Here is a 15,849-nt window from a genome sequence, read left to right on the forward strand (position 1 = left end):
ACGATTGTCGAAAATAGAATTTAATATTTCTATAATATTTATAGCTGTAGACATCAAATAAATATTACATTTATTTTAAATTTATTTAAAATTTTCATTGGCATAATTGAAGAAATATATTTATCAAAAATAAAATGATTGTTAATTCATGATAAATAATAAAATAAGTATGGTAAATGGTTATTTTTAAAATAAAATAAATTGAATAATTTACAGGGTAGAAAAACACGTGTGCAAACAAAGTTAAAAAAAACGGGGGATGAAAAAATTTATAAAATCCGTGACAATGTGTTTGACTTTGGGATTAGTAAAATTGCAGAAAGGATATAGAAGAGATATTACATGAACCATCATCACATCTCAATTTTCCTAAATATTATATCATCATCCCTTCGTATAAATCAAAAATAATAATAGATTTAAAATTAATAAAATAAACTAATGAAAAATGTAAAAAAAAAATAATAATAATTTAAAAATATGTGGAATATATTTACATCGCGATTGAATAATTTACTTGATGATTAATATTTAAACTTAAAACATGTAATCACGTTTGTTTTAATTAGAGACACAGCATGTTGTATTTTTCCTGTTAATTCTATACTTTTAGTGTGTTAATAAACTGTTATTTATCGATGCAATACAAGCGATGATTTATTTTTATATTTTTTCTATGATATTTAAATTTAGCAAGTTTATTTTTATTAGTTTTTTTTTAACAACAAAAAAACTCTATTCAATTTATTTATCGTCTTTAAGACGGTGACATACGTATGTGTTTAACAAGACAGATTATAAAATTGTAAATAAATATATGATAGAAAAAATAAAAAAAAAAGAATAATTTTTTTTCAGGAGATTTTACGCAGATAGATTTCAAATCGCTGTAAATCCAATCTTGTGCATTACTTACTCTGAATTCATAAATAAACTCGTTGAGCATGTATGTTTTTTATTTTTTTTATATATATATTTTTTGTTGACAATAAGAACGGGGAAAGACCCTTTTTTTTTTCTTTTTTATATAACATACAATGTAAACCCCTATTGTAACTATTTAGTGTCACATCATATGCGATTTGAAATGGTGGAAAATCAGACTTGGATTAAAATTGATACGTATGTTCTTAAAACTGCTACTGTACCAAAAAATAAGTGACACGGAAATTTTAAAAAAATTTAAAATTCATAACTTAAAATGAGGGCAGGAGGTGTGATTGTCATGAGCAACGCTACTGTAAAATAATAATAAACAAAAAATTCATAAAGAATTAAAAATAAACGAGGATTTTTAACGAATAATTAATTATTAAATTTTTTAAAATAAAGATAACATTGTGGTGGACTTTTCTGTAGGGGTAAATTAAATTTTTTAATTGTCTCACGTTGCCAAATACCTTTTGAACGGGGTCCCACGTAGTCCCATGAAGTCACACGTAGTCAATTCATTTGTAATTGAATTTTCTATTCAATTGCAGCTGGTCCTTTGACACTTGTTCAGTCAAGTATTCATCGACATTGAATAACTGCCACTTCATGAGTATCTATATAAAAATTAAAAACATAATTACTCAACAATTCAATTGATATATTTTATTAAAAAGAAATTAAAAAGTTTACTATATTGTTGGATGACTTCATGTTGACTATTGACCGACTTATTTAATGCTGATGTCATTGTTATGATGTCCAAGTTGTTTTTGATAAATCATCAGTAGGTTGATTATCACGAGCACAGCAGCACAGTCTTGACTGTAATGACAAAATATTTACAAATCAAAAAAGACTAGATAATGTTTGTTTAATTGTTTACATGTGTCAGTATGTAGTCATGACAATAGTCAACATTACTAATCAGTCGAATCATTTGTGTAAAAATAACAAAACAAACATACCATTTATCACTGTCACCATCATCAGTTGCACCAGTTGACATTATATTTCTCAATGACTTTGTCACAAACAAGATCCTGACAGCTGTAAGGTTGTTGTTGTCTATAAAAAAATGAGTACAAAATTATTTAATAATTTTGTCAGTTTTATTTCATTCAAATAAAAATTAAATCAACTTACTGTGTTTATGACAGCTGACATTGTCAATGGTACCTCAATCATTTACTCCTGATGATGATGATGATACCCTCAATCATGATTTTACTAGTTGTATTTGATGAGTCATTACTCCAATTAGTGACCTTGAAACAATACCATTACATTTTCATTACCAAGCCAAAACCTCAAATGTTTCTTTTTAATTTTAGTACGTATTTATGTTTTAGTGATGAATAAACAATTATTTATATATTTATTTGTTTATTTATATGTAAAAAGTAAAAAATATAAATTTTCACGAACCTTTGGTGCTATTTTTTGCTGATAAATTAGTCGGCATTTTTATTGTTTTTTGACCACTGCCAACACATGTTCATTTTTTATGTAAAAATAAGTAAAATAACTAATTAATCACTACTAACAACATTTTACAACGGATTAATTGATAGATTACAATAAAATTGAGAATTTTTTTTGGAGTAATAAAAAAACCGTTAGATCAAGACTTAGCAGAGCTGACGTAGAACAAGATGGAGGCTATCGAATGCGAACAAGACGGAAATGAACTCGAGCCACATAGTAACAAAAATGTGTGAGCGGGAACTCTAGTATGTAACTTTCTCCGCTAGATGGTAATTAATTGTCTTTTTTTTAATTAAATAAATTTATTTATACATTAATTATTATTTTATAACGTTAATTATATGGTTTAATCATTAAATATAATTAAACAATTGTTAATTATTGTTTATAATATATGTATTTATTAAAAATAAATATGAAAACAATGAGACAAAGGATTGAACGCTATCTTGTATGAAACAATCTCATTAATAAAATAACTAGGTAAAAAAAAAAATATACCTAGAAAAAAAGAGAAGTAAAAAAAAAAAAAAAAAGAGGAACAAGCGCCAAAATATTTATTCGATTTGTTTATATAAATTGTAACAATTCATTACAATATACATAAACAATATAATTAAATTAATTGTTTCAATAATTATTCATACAGTTTAGAATAAATAAAATAATTAAAATTGTGTATGTGATAGGTAATAAGTATTGTTTATATAAACATTTCATGTCGAGGAGGTTAGGAACCGGCAAGGTATACAAATAATTGTCTAAGAATAAATAAAATATATTATAATCTTTATCAATTAATTACGTGACAAATATTGTTTCAGTTGTTTTTAAAAATTACATAATTAAATAGTAAAAATAAATAATGGATCGGCAAAGTATCGGTGGAGGTTTTATTGGACGTGGAATAACATCACCACGTAAAAGAATGTCAATGGCCCAATCATTAAAACGACAAAGCAGGTAAATCATAAAAATATATAACTTTTTCATAATTTTGTTAGACATAAATTAATTGTTTTTATTATTTTTAATACAGTGTACCAAGTATATCAGGTCGTTCAAATCAGTCAGTTCAAATAATCTGTAGATCAGCAAATCATATTGTCGAGAGTTTTGGTTCATCATTGCCAGTTCTTGTAAAAGAAGCTCTAACATTTATTGATCCAAATACATCAGTTAGTGTTAGTTTATCTGAAACTGGTTGGGCATGGCTTGTATGTGGTCGTCGTCTTTTAGTATGGCAATGTAAAACAACAATACATGATCCAAAACAACGTCCATCATTTAAAAGTCAATGTCGTGAATTAATATTACCACAAAGTGATCTTGCACATAAAGCTGATTGTATTGCTGTATGGTTACCACAAGGTCATCAAGTACCATGTTGTATGGCAGTATCACCAGAAGGTATTGTACGTTATTGGGCAAGTGTTGCACAAGAAGAAACATCTGTTGAAACATCAGCTGAATTAGCTGGACAAGAAGTTGATTGTTTAACACATGTACCTGGTCATGGTTGTATATTAGCAACAACAACATGTACTGTTGCATTATTACAACCACAATTTAATAATGGTAGAAATATTATTAATTGTCGTGTACTACGTAGTCAAGGTTGGTTAAGTGATATTGGACGTCGTATGTCATCAATATTTCGTGCAATACCACAATCACAACCAGTTGAAACAAAATTAGCTAAAGTAATATGTACAACAATTAATAATAAAGATAGTCGTGTATTAATACTTGCTGGTTCATCATTACAATATTGGTCATTTCCAAATGGTGATATTGAAAAAATGGAATTTGATAAAGATATTGGAACAATAATATCACAAGCATTTCAAAGAAGAATATTTGAATCACCAGTTATTAATCAACAAAATTTAGAAACATGGCCAATTGATATGCAAGTATGTGATGAAGGTATAATATTACTTGTTGCTGCACATATTACTGATATATCACGTAAAATATCATTTGCTATTGGTTTATTGTCACTTGATGGTACAACATTATCAAATACATTTACATGGTTTACACAAGTTAAAATTGATTATTTTACATATCAAAATGATAATGTTTATGATTTATCAGAATTTCGTTTTATATATTGTGGTTGGGAAGCAATAATATATGATTCATCAACATTACTTGTTGTTAATACAACAAATGAATATGAACAAGATCAAATTAATTTAATACGTGGTAATGAAGATGCAATACTTGGTGGTTCATTATGTTCTGGTACACCAGTATTATTTACAAAAAATTTAGGACTTGTTACAATAACACAAAGTGATTTTACATCACATGATTTTAATAATAGTATTGCTGATGTTAATAATAGTTTGTGTGATTATAATAATACAAATGATAATAATTATAATTATACAACAACAACAATAACAAATGATAAATTAAAAGAAATGTATTTTAGTAATGAAGGTATTGAACAATTAACAGCAGCATTTGTTTATTCATTAAAACAAAAAAGATCAGAATGTGAACAAATATTAAATGAATTATTTCCATATCAAGAAGAGCCAATAATGGATATTGATGCAAATTTAGATACACTTGTATTGAAGGTTGGTAGAAAATTAATTGATGATTGTCCAGCAAATGATCCAAGATGGGCAAATCATATGGATACATCAATGACAATGACAACAGTTAATTCAGTACAAATACAACATCAACTTGAGGGAAAATTAAAATCACTTGATCATTATGTTACATTTTTAAAAGAATATAATTTATGGGATAGATTTTGTGCTGTATCATATCGTGGTATTATTATGTCAACGTCATATGTACTTGGTGAATATGCTGAAAAAATAATTGCTGCATTAGCAATATTTAATTTACAAAATCGTTATCCAGATATATTAGATGAAATTATTAAAAAATCATTAAATCAAGATACAATTATATCTGATTCATTAACATCAAAAGATATTTTTTATCGTGAAGTTAGTACAATACATAATATATTACCGTATCTTGTTAATACAGTCAATGATATGACACAAACTGAAATGCCAACACCACAAATATCACAGTATATATTACGTGTTAATACAATTATACTTGGTATATTGCATGAAGTTATTAAATATCGTCAAAATAATGCTGATAGATATGTACCATCTAAAACATTAAATGCCATTACTGAATATTTACCATGGACAGCAGCATCTGGTAAACAAGATCTTAAAACTTCATTATATACAATGCAAAAATTAACATTAAAATATGGTGTTAATGGTACAAATGATGCAACAATTAAACGTGAACTTTATGATCAAATTGTTGGTTTAATTGATCTTATTCTTGATGGTAGAAAATGTCATCTTGAAAGTATACGTGGTACAGATAAATTTGATATATTATTAAAAAAATATGAAACAGAAAGAACAAATTTAATTCAGCCATTAATTAAACATCAACATTATGAAAATGCAGCAATGTTAGCTGAAAAATATTGTGATTTTGCAACACTTGTACAAATATGTGAATTAACTGATAATAAAAAATTATTAGATAGTTATACAGAAAAATTTTCAAATCAAGATTTTGTTGGTTTTTTATTTTCATGGTATGTTAAAGGTGGTAAACAGGGACAACTTGTTGAGAGATGTAGAAGAGGTGGTGCTACTGAATTAACTGAAAAATTAGCTGAACATCCAGAGTTATCATGGCTACAAGCATCATTAACAAATGAATATCGTTTAGCAGCAAATACATTACATTCATTGGCAACACAAGAAGTTGAACTTGTTAAAAGAAAAAAAACAATGTTATCAATGAGTAAATTAGCATTATTATGTTTGACAGATATTGATAATGAATTTGAAGAAACATTAGCTGCAATTGATAGTGATTTAGAATTAATTGGACATCAAGAAAGTTTACCAGATTCAGTACTTGAAGCATATGGTTATGATACTAAAAAATTACGAGTATTAAATCCAATTGAATTAATAACACTTTATACATGTGAAGAAAATACACTTGCAAATGAATTTGATTTTAAAAAATCACTTGATTTACTTGAATATATTACAATAAATGATGAAAAAGAATCATTGAGACTGAGAATATGGGCAAGAGCAGCAAAAAAAAATAAATGGGATATTGTTGTTAAAAATCCAGATAAAGAAATATCACAAACTCTTATATTTAAATTAATAAGTCTTTATCATATGATGGGAGTTGATTTTGATTATTTTTTGCCTCCAATTGATGAATTAATGAATGAACCAGAACTTGGTGAACTTAAAGCATCAAGTAACTTTCAGTATCTTATTAAATTAGTTTACGAACATACCTCACAATTGTATCAATTATAAATAATTTTTAAAATAATCATTGCCAATTTTTTCTAAGCTTATAAATATTTTTTTTTTTTTCTTCTTTTTATTTTGTAAAAGTTTTAAATAAAAATTTTTTTATTTCTTTAATGAAATAATACGTGTTGATCTATGTTGAGTTATTTTATTATGAAAAAAATTAAAATTACAAACATGAAAAATTTCGGTGAAATATTTGACATACCAGAACACAAATAATTTTCAAGTCTCATCAAGTAACGAATATGTTCTGGAGTTCTACATTCAATTTCTAAAAATGAAAAAAAATTGAATAAATATTTTTAATTTCAAATAACCATTTGTTTTTTACATTTTACCTGTACATTTTTTTGTCGAAGACATTCCTCTAACTTGATAATGAATGGCAGTGCAATTAATTTTATCATGGCATTTAAAAGTTTCTATAAAAGTTGTTTCACTGTGTCCAGATACTTCACGACAATATAATTTTTCTTGTCGACCATCGTATCTTTTTTGATTCCATGTGCAAACTTCAATTGTTCCATACCCGACAACAGAAAAATTTAATGCTATTTCTTTTGTATTTATTTTCCACATTTGATCTAAACGATAAATAATTGTTTCATATGGTTGAACATACTCTTCCATTTGATTGACGGTTTCACGATAAGGATATTGACTGCATTTACCAGGTCTAATACTACGAGGAATTGTCAAAAGAAATCTTACAATTTCATCAATTCTAGATGTAAATATTAAATAATCTCTCTCGTCGAGTAACAGGCCATCAAGATTTTTTGAATTTTCTTCTGTTGTGTAATACATAATATTAATATCAGGATGATTTTTACGAAGATTACTCATTGTCGATACAGCTAATTGTTTTTCTTGAGTTGTCATTTTAATTGTTGGTGCAAGAATAAGAATAACTTGTCCTAAATTACCAAAACTATTGAGTTGTTGATTTGTTTTGATCCATTTGTCAGTAAAATAATTATCAACTTGATTAAAAATTGCAGATAAATTTATTTTACTTGGCCAAGAGTTTGAGCTTAAATTGTAAAATGCTGTATGAACAATTGCTGGACTGTTTGTAACATTTAATAACCATCTACCATTTTCACCATTTATTAAACCAATCTTTGAGCCAAATACAGATACATCCAAGTCTTCTAAAAGTACCCTAAAACAATTATTACCAATAATCAATTATTATTAAACAAAAATGACAATAAATACTTACGCAATAAAATCTGAAGTATATTCTACACTCCAAGCTCCATCAAAAGCCACTAGAACTTCAACCCTTGGATGATTTTTTTCATTGATACAAAAAAGCTCAGGAAATAAATGATTATTTGTATAATCTGTAAATTTATCAACAACTTGTGTAACTAAATTTTTTAATACTTGATTTGTCATGTGTGCAATTGAACGACGATAAGCCAATACTTGAGCAAATGCAAAAACTTGTTCTTCAAGAACTGTTCTCAAGGCAACAAACCAAAATGCTCTACCTCTTGTACATGCTCGCACATCTGAATGAAAAACACTACCTTTTGTTGAATAATATAAATCTAAAATTTGACTTAATCTTAAATTACTATATTGTGTTTTCCAATATTGTAAATTTTTAGCAATTATAAATCCATCAATATCTCCAATAAGTTCAGATCTTGTTGCATCAAATGTACCATCTTTACCAAGTAAATAAAATACTTGTGGTCTCATGGTATTATTCCAAAAACCAGTACCACCAAGCATCATTTTTGTGCTATGTAATGGACCCTGATATATTGCCATTTCTGCCAAATCACCTGGAGACATTTACCAAATTATTTACAATTTTATCATTAACAAAAATTTAAATGTTACCAGCAATTGTTGCTGCCCAGGTATTATCAATTTCCAATGAAGATGATAAAATTGATTTCAACCACATTGATTTATCACCAATCATTTTATTATCTGGAAAAATAATGTCAACATCATCTTGATTTAATGCAAATTCATTTGACTGATCCAAAAGTAATTTAACAGCAACTTTTTGTGGCTGAAGAGCTGCTGCTATTGCTGAAATAATTGCACCAGGTGATAAAGTACCATAAGGTGTTAAAATAACACCTTGCTCCAGTGGACACTTTCTCATATTTTTTGACATTAATGTTTCTAAAATAATAATCATTTATTAGGACAACAAAATATAATAATTTTGAATTAATTATTAATAAACAAACCTGATATTTTTTCAGTTGGTCTTTCCATACAAAATTTATCATTTTCTGGATTTTCAGTATCTAAAATTGTATTTGATATTGCACGATGTAATGCACAACGTTCATAAATTGTTAAATTTTTATCTGGAAAATTTTTATAATTTCCAGGTACAAGATCATGAATAATACTATTTTTCATACGTTGATAACCCGTACCACTAAATGGCAATATTCCATTATCAAATTTAATATCAGAATGTTTTTCAATTCCATCAAATTTAAATCTGTGTAATAATGATGAAGAAAATAATCTTAAATCCATTGTTGTTTCACATGATTTTTCAGCTTTTCTTATAATATCAATTAACACCATAAGATTCATGGGAAGTTGTGGTCCTTGAATAAATTCTTTCTCGTAACATTCTTCAAGATAACTTGGAATACGTGATTGACAATTATTAATACTTAAAAATAATATTAAATAAATTAATATTAAATAGTTTATAATTTTAAACTTCATATCACGTATAAATTAAAATGACATACTTGTATTATTTTTCATCGTCAACTAATAATGAATCATTCGTTGAGGTGAGAGATAAAATCTACAACGACACCAGTGATAAGATAAGCAAAGATTTCCGTACAAATTTAGGGCATATCTGTTTTTTTTTTTAATTTTATAAATATGTAAAAACAAATAATCAGAAGTTTACACATAGACTTGTTTGTTTTTCATTTTATTTTATATTAAAAAATTTATTATAGATATTTACAAAATTATAAAATACCTAAAATTATATAAATGGTTTGCAAATTGTCACTGTGTGATCTGGTCCATAAGCAACATTTTGAACTTGAGCTCCTACTGCAACCTGAAATGATATTTATAAAATTATTACTCCAATAAAATTACCAATGAACGTGAATAACATTAAAGATACTTGAGGAGAAAAAAAATATACATACTTTAAGAGGAAAAAATTGATCTAAACATGAGCCAATTCCTAAATTTCCAAATTTATTATTTCCCCAAGCATAAAGATCACCTGAGCTTGTAACAGCTGCCATTGAATTCATTCCACTATAAATTTGTGCAACCTATATAAAATATAAAAATATAAATAATTGTTTAAATTAATTTTAATTAATTTAATAAAATTACCTTGACATTTGGTTGATAAGGATTTTTTCCAAAAAGTGTATTTGGTATTTTAGTTGGAACTGTTATTTTGTCAACTTTTGGACCAAGTCCTAATATACCAAATCCCCAAACATAAACATCACCTTCCTCTGTAAATTAACATTAGTTATTTAATTAAATAATTAATGCAAAAAGAAATTAATTGACTTACTTGTTAGCATCATGCAATAACTTCCTCCAGAAGCAATATCAACAACATGACCAAGATCAGCACAGTCTTCAATCTCAGTGGCAATATTTATTTGACGATTATCACCTTGAACTGGTAGTTGGCCATATTCAGCATTTCCCCAGCCATAAACTTTACCTTTTTCTATATAAAAAAATCAATCAATTAATCATTACAATGTTCATTATTTTAATATTTTAAATTACTCACCACTAAGAGCAAGAACACAGTCAGCAGCACATGCAACTTTGATAATTCTTTCACCAGATAAATCTCCTTTTACTAAACTTGGTACGTATTCATTTTTATAATGTGCAAGTCCAGTTTGTCCATCAGCTCCCCAACCAAATGAGTACACTTCTCCATTTTCATTTAATAACATACTATAATAACATTTAAAAAATTAAAAACCTTGATGTGACAAAAAACATGATAAACATTTGTTAAATTAATTTACCTGTGATCTTGACCAGCAAAAACTTTAGTTATTTTTGTTCCTTTAATATCTGGTATATGATGAATAACATGACTATGATTATAATCTTCATTTTGTATAATTGGTCTACCACATTGTCCATATCCATTATTACCAAGTGTAAATAATCCTTCAGTTGTTAATATTAAAAGATGTGCTCTTCCAGCAGCTATACTAATTACTTTTGTATTTGTATTTTTTAATGGTAATGGTATTGGTCGTGAAACAGGTATAATATCATTTTTATAATGTTTTAAATCTTTATCATCAAAGCCAAGTTGTGAATCTGTATTTATTCCATTTCCATAAACAATATTTTTATCATTATTACCATCATCAACTCCAAATACAGTAAAACCATAACCACATGCAATATGAGTTACTTTATGATTTTCACCAAACCATAAACGACTTGGTTTTGGTATATAATTAAAATCATCAGATGATTTTTTAACTTTTCCTAAGGTTCCAAGACCACCATGATCAGCTAATCCCCATACGTAAACTCTTCTATCACCAGGACGACTTATTGGATACTGAAATACTTTATTATATCAATAGGATATTAAAATTAAATGCAAAACATTTATTAACAATTAAATATTTATTGTAAAAAATATTATTTATACCTGGAAGTGGTATATTTGCTCCAGGTTTTTCTTTTTCTACATAAACAGAACGTGTTGGTTGGAATTTTCGTTGAATTATCAACCTTGAAGTATGTCTAATTGTCGAAAACATTTTATTGTTTATTTTCAAGTTTTGTGTTAATTGTTATTATTTTATTTAAATATAAATTAAATAAGGAAGATCATTTATAAACAATATAACCTCTTTGTTATTATTGTTTTGTTTGAATACATATGTATTGACAGAGAAAGAAAGAAAAATAAAAAAGAGAGAGATTTATTGTGATGATAATAGATCTATCAGTTATCTATTCGACCGACATAAAAACAAGTTGATGTTATTATTATTAAAAAATAGAAATAGTTTTTAAACATGACTATTGACTATTATTTAGTAAACTTTAATTAGTAATAACTACATCAGTATTCTGAGGAAATCATGTACATTTGTCATTTCGATTTTGATAATAAACGTACGTGACAATTGTAACAAATATAAAACTATTGTGAAATTTGTCAACAAAAAATATCATAACACAACAAAAGTTGTTTTATTTTATGCAATAAAAAAAATGTATTGTTTGAAACAAGATTATAAGACAGCTTTGCTGAGAATCATTCTATTATTCATTACTGCTGATCATCATAAATAATATTTGGAAAAAAACAATAAGATCTCTGTTAAAAAAATAATGAGTAAGTACTTGTAATATTTTAATTCTATTTAATTAATAATTAAAATAACATGTGTATATATTTTCAGGGAAATTAAAAGTTGGAACAGTATTAATTATTTTGAATATAATAGCAGTGTGTGGAGAACCTTCCTGGATCTACAAAAATGTAAATAAATTCATAGGAGATTTTCACGAGGTAAAACATGATCAAATATTTCATGAAAAATTTAATCAACAGTATGCATTGGAAGATTGAATATTTATTTAAATATATTGTAAATAAAATGATAGGTTTTGGCATCAGAAAGTAATAATGGAGCTTTTTCTGCACTTGGTACATGGTTGCTTCTCTCAATGACCTACCATGGAGCTGCTGAAAAAACAAGAAATTTATTTCATCCAGTTATTGGACATGGTCCAGAGTCTCGACGAACAATATTAAAAGCTCAAAAAGAATTTATTAAAACGTTCAAGGTAATGCTTTTGTTTTAACTGTATATAATCGTTTGTTTTTTTAGATAATTAATGAAAATGATATTGTTGATTGAATTTAGGGAGACAGTAGCAGTGGATTGATATGGATAAACAAGATTTATTTGGCTGATGATATCACCATAAATCCAGATTTTAATAAAATTGTTAAATCAATTTTTCAATCTTCTGCTAGAAATATCGATTTCCATGATCCAATTGAAGCCAGTGATACCATCAACTATCAGATTGATGATGAAACTGATTCAACTTTTTCGAAAATTGTTATTCCTGGTATATAATTTGAGAAATTTATTATTATGATTATTTCAATAAATAAGTTTGGTTTACTAATTGAAAAAACTTGTAAATTTTTAGCTGATTTTAATAGAAAAACACAGCTTGTACTTGTCAATGCAATTAAATTCACTGGATATTGGAAATTTCCATTTGATGCTAGTAAAACAAGGAAAGAAAAATTTCAACTTGGTGGTGGAAAAACAATTTATGTACCTACAATGTCAGCAACATTTATGTGTGATGCAGGAACATTAAAAAATATTCCTGCTCAATATGTTGTACTTTTATTTAAGGTAAAGTATATAACAATATTTAAAAATTGCTATTTAAATAATTTTATATCTATGAAAAAATTTATTTTTGCAGAATGATGACGATGATATTTATGATATTGATGATGAAGAAAATGAAAAAGATGATGATGATGATGACAATGACGATGACAATAGTGACAAAATGATAATAATTTATCCAAAAAGGTCTTCAACACTTAGAGCTATTGAGGAAGAACTTAAAAATGAAAAACTTGCTTCAATTCGAAATTGGAAGAATAAACAGAAACAAAAATATCATGTACAACTTCCTAAATTTAAAATTGAATCAAATTGGAATCTTGATGAGCCTATTAAAAATCTTGGTCTAAAAAATATATTTACAAATGATGCAAATTTTGGTCGTATGACAGATGAATCTGTTTCAGTTGATAAAATTTTACAAAATGTAAAAATCAATGTTAATGAAAAAGGTTGTTCATCTTCAGCTTCTTCTTCTTCTTCTTATGGTAATTGAATGTTGAATAAATTTTTAATTATTTTTGCTTGATGGTTATTTAATTTTAATATTAATTAAATTTACTGTTTATATCTAGAAAATAATGATTCGAATGAGAGCAGTACTTGGTCACATAAAAAATCAACTTTGAGTGTACGAGTTGATCGTCCTTTTTTAGTTTTCATAATGAAAAAAGGTGTTATAAGTCTCAGCGCTCGAATTACTAAGCCATGTTTTTGTAGATATAAAGAATCGATTATTGAATGAAACAATATATCATATTTAAAAATAATAATATATTTATCTTTGAGTTAATAAGGAGAAAAATAAAAAATACAAAAAATGTACAATAATTCACAAAATTAATTTAAAAAAATATAAATAAATAAATAAATAATTTATTTGGAATAATTTCAATATTGACTAGAATAAATTTGATATGTTTTTTTAATATTATAGAAAATTTTTGATTCATTCTAAAATTATATATGTATAGGAAATGTATAGACAAAATGTAATTAATTTTTTAGTTATTTTTAAAACTTGAAGATAATTTGGAAAATGATTTTTAAATTATAAATAAATTTAGTTTAGTGATTCTTTAGATTTTATTACTCATGTAAATAAAAATAATAATGGTATTTTGTTTATTTTTAAAATTGAATAATTTAAAAAACAATTAAAGGGAAATATAAATAAATTTAGTGATTTTTGTTATTTTCGTTGATTTAATTATTTCTTTCTACTTTGACAATTTATTTTTAAAATAAAAAAATTTTTTTTTTCAAAATTAAACGTTTTTTTCACCTGGACATCTTGCTGTGTATAAAAATTTCCTTTTCATTTGGATATTATGATGTCTGAGGGAGAAAAACTCGCGTGTAAAACAATTTTCAAAATTATTTTTCGTTTTAATCTGAACAGAAAAAATAATTTAATTATCTTCCGGAGAGCATTCAAAATTTTTTCGTCTCGTAAAATAATTTAATAGCTTGGTTAGAATTATTTTAAAATAACACGTGGAATTTTGTAATGAAAAAAAAAAAACTCATCGGTCAAAATCTTAATTTGCAAATTATTCTATAATTAATTTTAAAATATAAATTTACTTGTACATCACACTGTCCAACGCCATGCAAAATTTTTTGAAATACCTTTTGCGCCAGGTGAAAGAGAAATCGTGCCATGCTCTCGAACCTAAAAAAAAAAACACGTGCAAAAAAAATTTATTTTTGTGAATTTTAATAATTTGTAAAAGAAAAAAAAATACATAAATGTATATACCGATCATTTTAAAATTAATTAGAATAATTTGCAAATTAAAATTTTGACTGATGAACTTTTCTTGCTGTTGCTTTTCACTGGTGACTTGGAAATTTTACAGAAAAATTATTTCGACATACAGTATTTAAAATTAAGTAAAAAAACAAATTAAACTAATCAGTTTTTATTTTATAAATTTGTTGAATCGACAATCGAAAAATAAATTGATCAATTAAACACTTGCACATTTTTTTTTATAATAAAATTCCACGAGGTGGTCTACACGAGGCAATTTAAAATAATTCTAACCGAATTTTAAATTGTCACTACCTCGTATAAGATGCATGTGTTTAATTGATCAATTATTATTTTTCGATTGGCGATTCAACAAATTTATAAAATAAAAACTTATTAATTTTATTTTTTTTTTATTACTTAATTTTAAATACTATATGTCGAAATAATTTTTCAGTAAAATTTCCAAGTCACCAGTGAAAAGCAACAGCGAGAAAATTTCATCAGTCAAAATCTTAATTTCCAAATTATTTTAATTAATTTTAAAATAATCGGTACATACATTTATGTATTTTTTTTCTTTTACAAATTATTAAAATTCACAAAAAAATATATATGAAAATTTTTTTTGCACGTGTTTTTTTTTTAGGTTCGAGAGCATGTAACCACGTGAAATTTTCTTTTTCACCTGGCGCGAAAAGTGTTTCAAAAAATTTTGCTTGGCGTTAGCCAATGACTGATCTGCAGAGGGCAAAACTAGACAGTAAATCCTAGAAAAAGCGACCTCTAGGACCTCTAGTTCTCGTCTAGGGTTGTCGAGGATATATAAAGGACGTCCTAAACGAATTGTAGTCAGTTCTTCTTCGGTTTCGTCGGGTTAATATCATCTTAAAATTTTCCG

At 26.0% G+C, this 15,849-nt stretch overlaps 4 protein-coding genes and 1 long non-coding RNA gene across 5 annotated transcripts; 2 read left to right on the forward strand and 3 right to left on the reverse strand.

Annotated features, from left to right (window-relative positions):
* Nucleotides 1-1,898: 1,898 nt before the first annotated feature.
* LOC122847427 lies at nt 1,899-2,406 on the reverse strand. Its single transcript, XR_006373365.1, has 3 exons — nt 2,359-2,406; nt 2,077-2,198; nt 1,899-1,998 (listed from the first exon to the last, which is right to left on the reverse strand). It is a non-coding gene; the product is annotated as an uncharacterized LOC122847427 (long non-coding RNA).
* Nucleotides 2,407-3,040: 634 nt separating this feature from the next.
* On the forward strand, nt 3,041-7,028 carry LOC122847428 (nuclear pore complex protein Nup133). The gene is made up of 3 exons (XM_044145098.1): nt 3,041-3,163; nt 3,243-3,381; nt 3,458-7,028. Exons 2-3 carry the CDS (start codon nt 3,284-3,286, stop codon nt 6,774-6,776), a joined length of 3,417 nt encoding a protein of 1,138 aa, XP_044001033.1. The 5' UTR covers nt 3,041-3,163; nt 3,243-3,283; the 3' UTR covers nt 6,777-7,028.
* LOC122847430 lies at nt 6,907-9,546 on the reverse strand. Its single transcript, XM_044145099.1, has 5 exons — nt 8,996-9,546; nt 8,634-8,927; nt 8,002-8,575; nt 7,115-7,941; nt 6,907-7,047 (listed from the first exon to the last, which is right to left on the reverse strand). The coding sequence occupies exons 1-5, from the start codon at nt 9,492-9,494 to the stop codon at nt 6,917-6,919; spliced, it is 2,325 nt and encodes a 774-aa protein (XP_044001034.1). The 5' UTR covers nt 9,495-9,546; the 3' UTR covers nt 6,907-6,916.
* Nucleotides 9,547-9,771: 225 nt separating this feature from the next.
* On the reverse strand, nt 9,772-11,660 carry LOC122847431 (RCC1-like G exchanging factor-like protein). The gene is made up of 7 exons (XM_044145100.1): nt 11,452-11,660; nt 10,805-11,366; nt 10,558-10,730; nt 10,330-10,491; nt 10,140-10,267; nt 9,944-10,075; nt 9,772-9,849 (listed from the first exon to the last, which is right to left on the reverse strand). Exons 1-7 carry the CDS (start codon nt 11,561-11,563, stop codon nt 9,772-9,774), a joined length of 1,347 nt encoding a protein of 448 aa, XP_044001035.1. The 5' UTR covers nt 11,564-11,660.
* An 822-nt stretch (nt 11,661-12,482) lies between these two features.
* LOC122847906 (alaserpin) lies at nt 12,483-13,937 on the forward strand. The gene is made up of 5 exons (XM_044145763.1): nt 12,483-12,602; nt 12,683-12,893; nt 12,978-13,197; nt 13,379-13,680; nt 13,768-13,937. Exons 1-5 carry the CDS (start codon nt 12,483-12,485, stop codon nt 13,935-13,937), a joined length of 1,023 nt encoding a protein of 340 aa, XP_044001698.1.
* Nucleotides 13,938-15,849: the final 1,912 nt, after the last annotated feature.

The sequence above is a fragment of the Aphidius gifuensis genome, linkage group LG1, assembly GCF_014905175.1.
Source record: "Aphidius gifuensis isolate YNYX2018 linkage group LG1, ASM1490517v1, whole genome shotgun sequence".
NCBI lineage: Eukaryota > Metazoa > Arthropoda > Insecta > Hymenoptera > Braconidae > Aphidius > Aphidius gifuensis.

What these genes read in the sequence shown, in the direction of transcription:
- LOC122847428 (XM_044145098.1), top strand. Translation starts at nt 3,284, where the DNA reads ATGGATCGGCAAAGTATCGGTGGAGGTTTTATTGGACGTGGAATAACA. An exon ending in TCATTAAAACGACAAAGCAG is followed by an intron (nt 3,382 to 3,457) that starts GTAAATCATAAA and finishes TTTTTAATACAG; the next exon opens with TGTACCAAGTATATCAGGTC.
- LOC122847430 (XM_044145099.1), bottom strand. Translation starts at nt 9,494, where the DNA reads ATGAAGTTTAAAATTATAAACTATTTAATATTAATTTATTTAATATTA. An exon ending in ACCAACTGAAAAAATATCAG is followed by an intron (nt 8,928 to 8,995) that starts GTTTGTTTATTA and finishes TTATTATTTTAG; the next exon opens with AAACATTAATGTCAAAAAAT. An exon ending in CTGGGCAGCAACAATTGCTG is followed by an intron (nt 8,576 to 8,633) that starts GTAACATTTAAA and finishes AAATGTCTCCAG; the next exon opens with GTGATTTGGCAGAAATGGCA.
- LOC122847431 (XM_044145100.1), bottom strand. Translation starts at nt 11,563, where the DNA reads ATGTTTTCGACAATTAGACATACTTCAAGGTTGATAATTCAACGAAAA. An exon ending in CTTATCAACCAAATGTCAAG is followed by an intron (nt 10,076 to 10,139) that starts GTAATTTTATTA and finishes TATTTTATATAG; the next exon opens with GTTGCACAAATTTATAGTGG. An exon ending in ATCAATTTTTTCCTCTTAAA is followed by an intron (nt 9,850 to 9,943) that starts GTATGTATATTT and finishes ATATCATTTCAG; the next exon opens with GTTGCAGTAGGAGCTCAAGT.
- LOC122847906 (XM_044145763.1), top strand. Translation starts at nt 12,483, where the DNA reads ATGACCTACCATGGAGCTGCTGAAAAAACAAGAAATTTATTTCATCCA. An exon ending in TTCGAAAATTGTTATTCCTG is followed by an intron (nt 12,894 to 12,977) that starts GTATATAATTTG and finishes GTAAATTTTTAG; the next exon opens with CTGATTTTAATAGAAAAACA. An exon ending in TTCTTCTTCTTCTTCTTATG is followed by an intron (nt 13,681 to 13,767) that starts GTAATTGAATGT and finishes GTTTATATCTAG; the next exon opens with AAAATAATGATTCGAATGAG.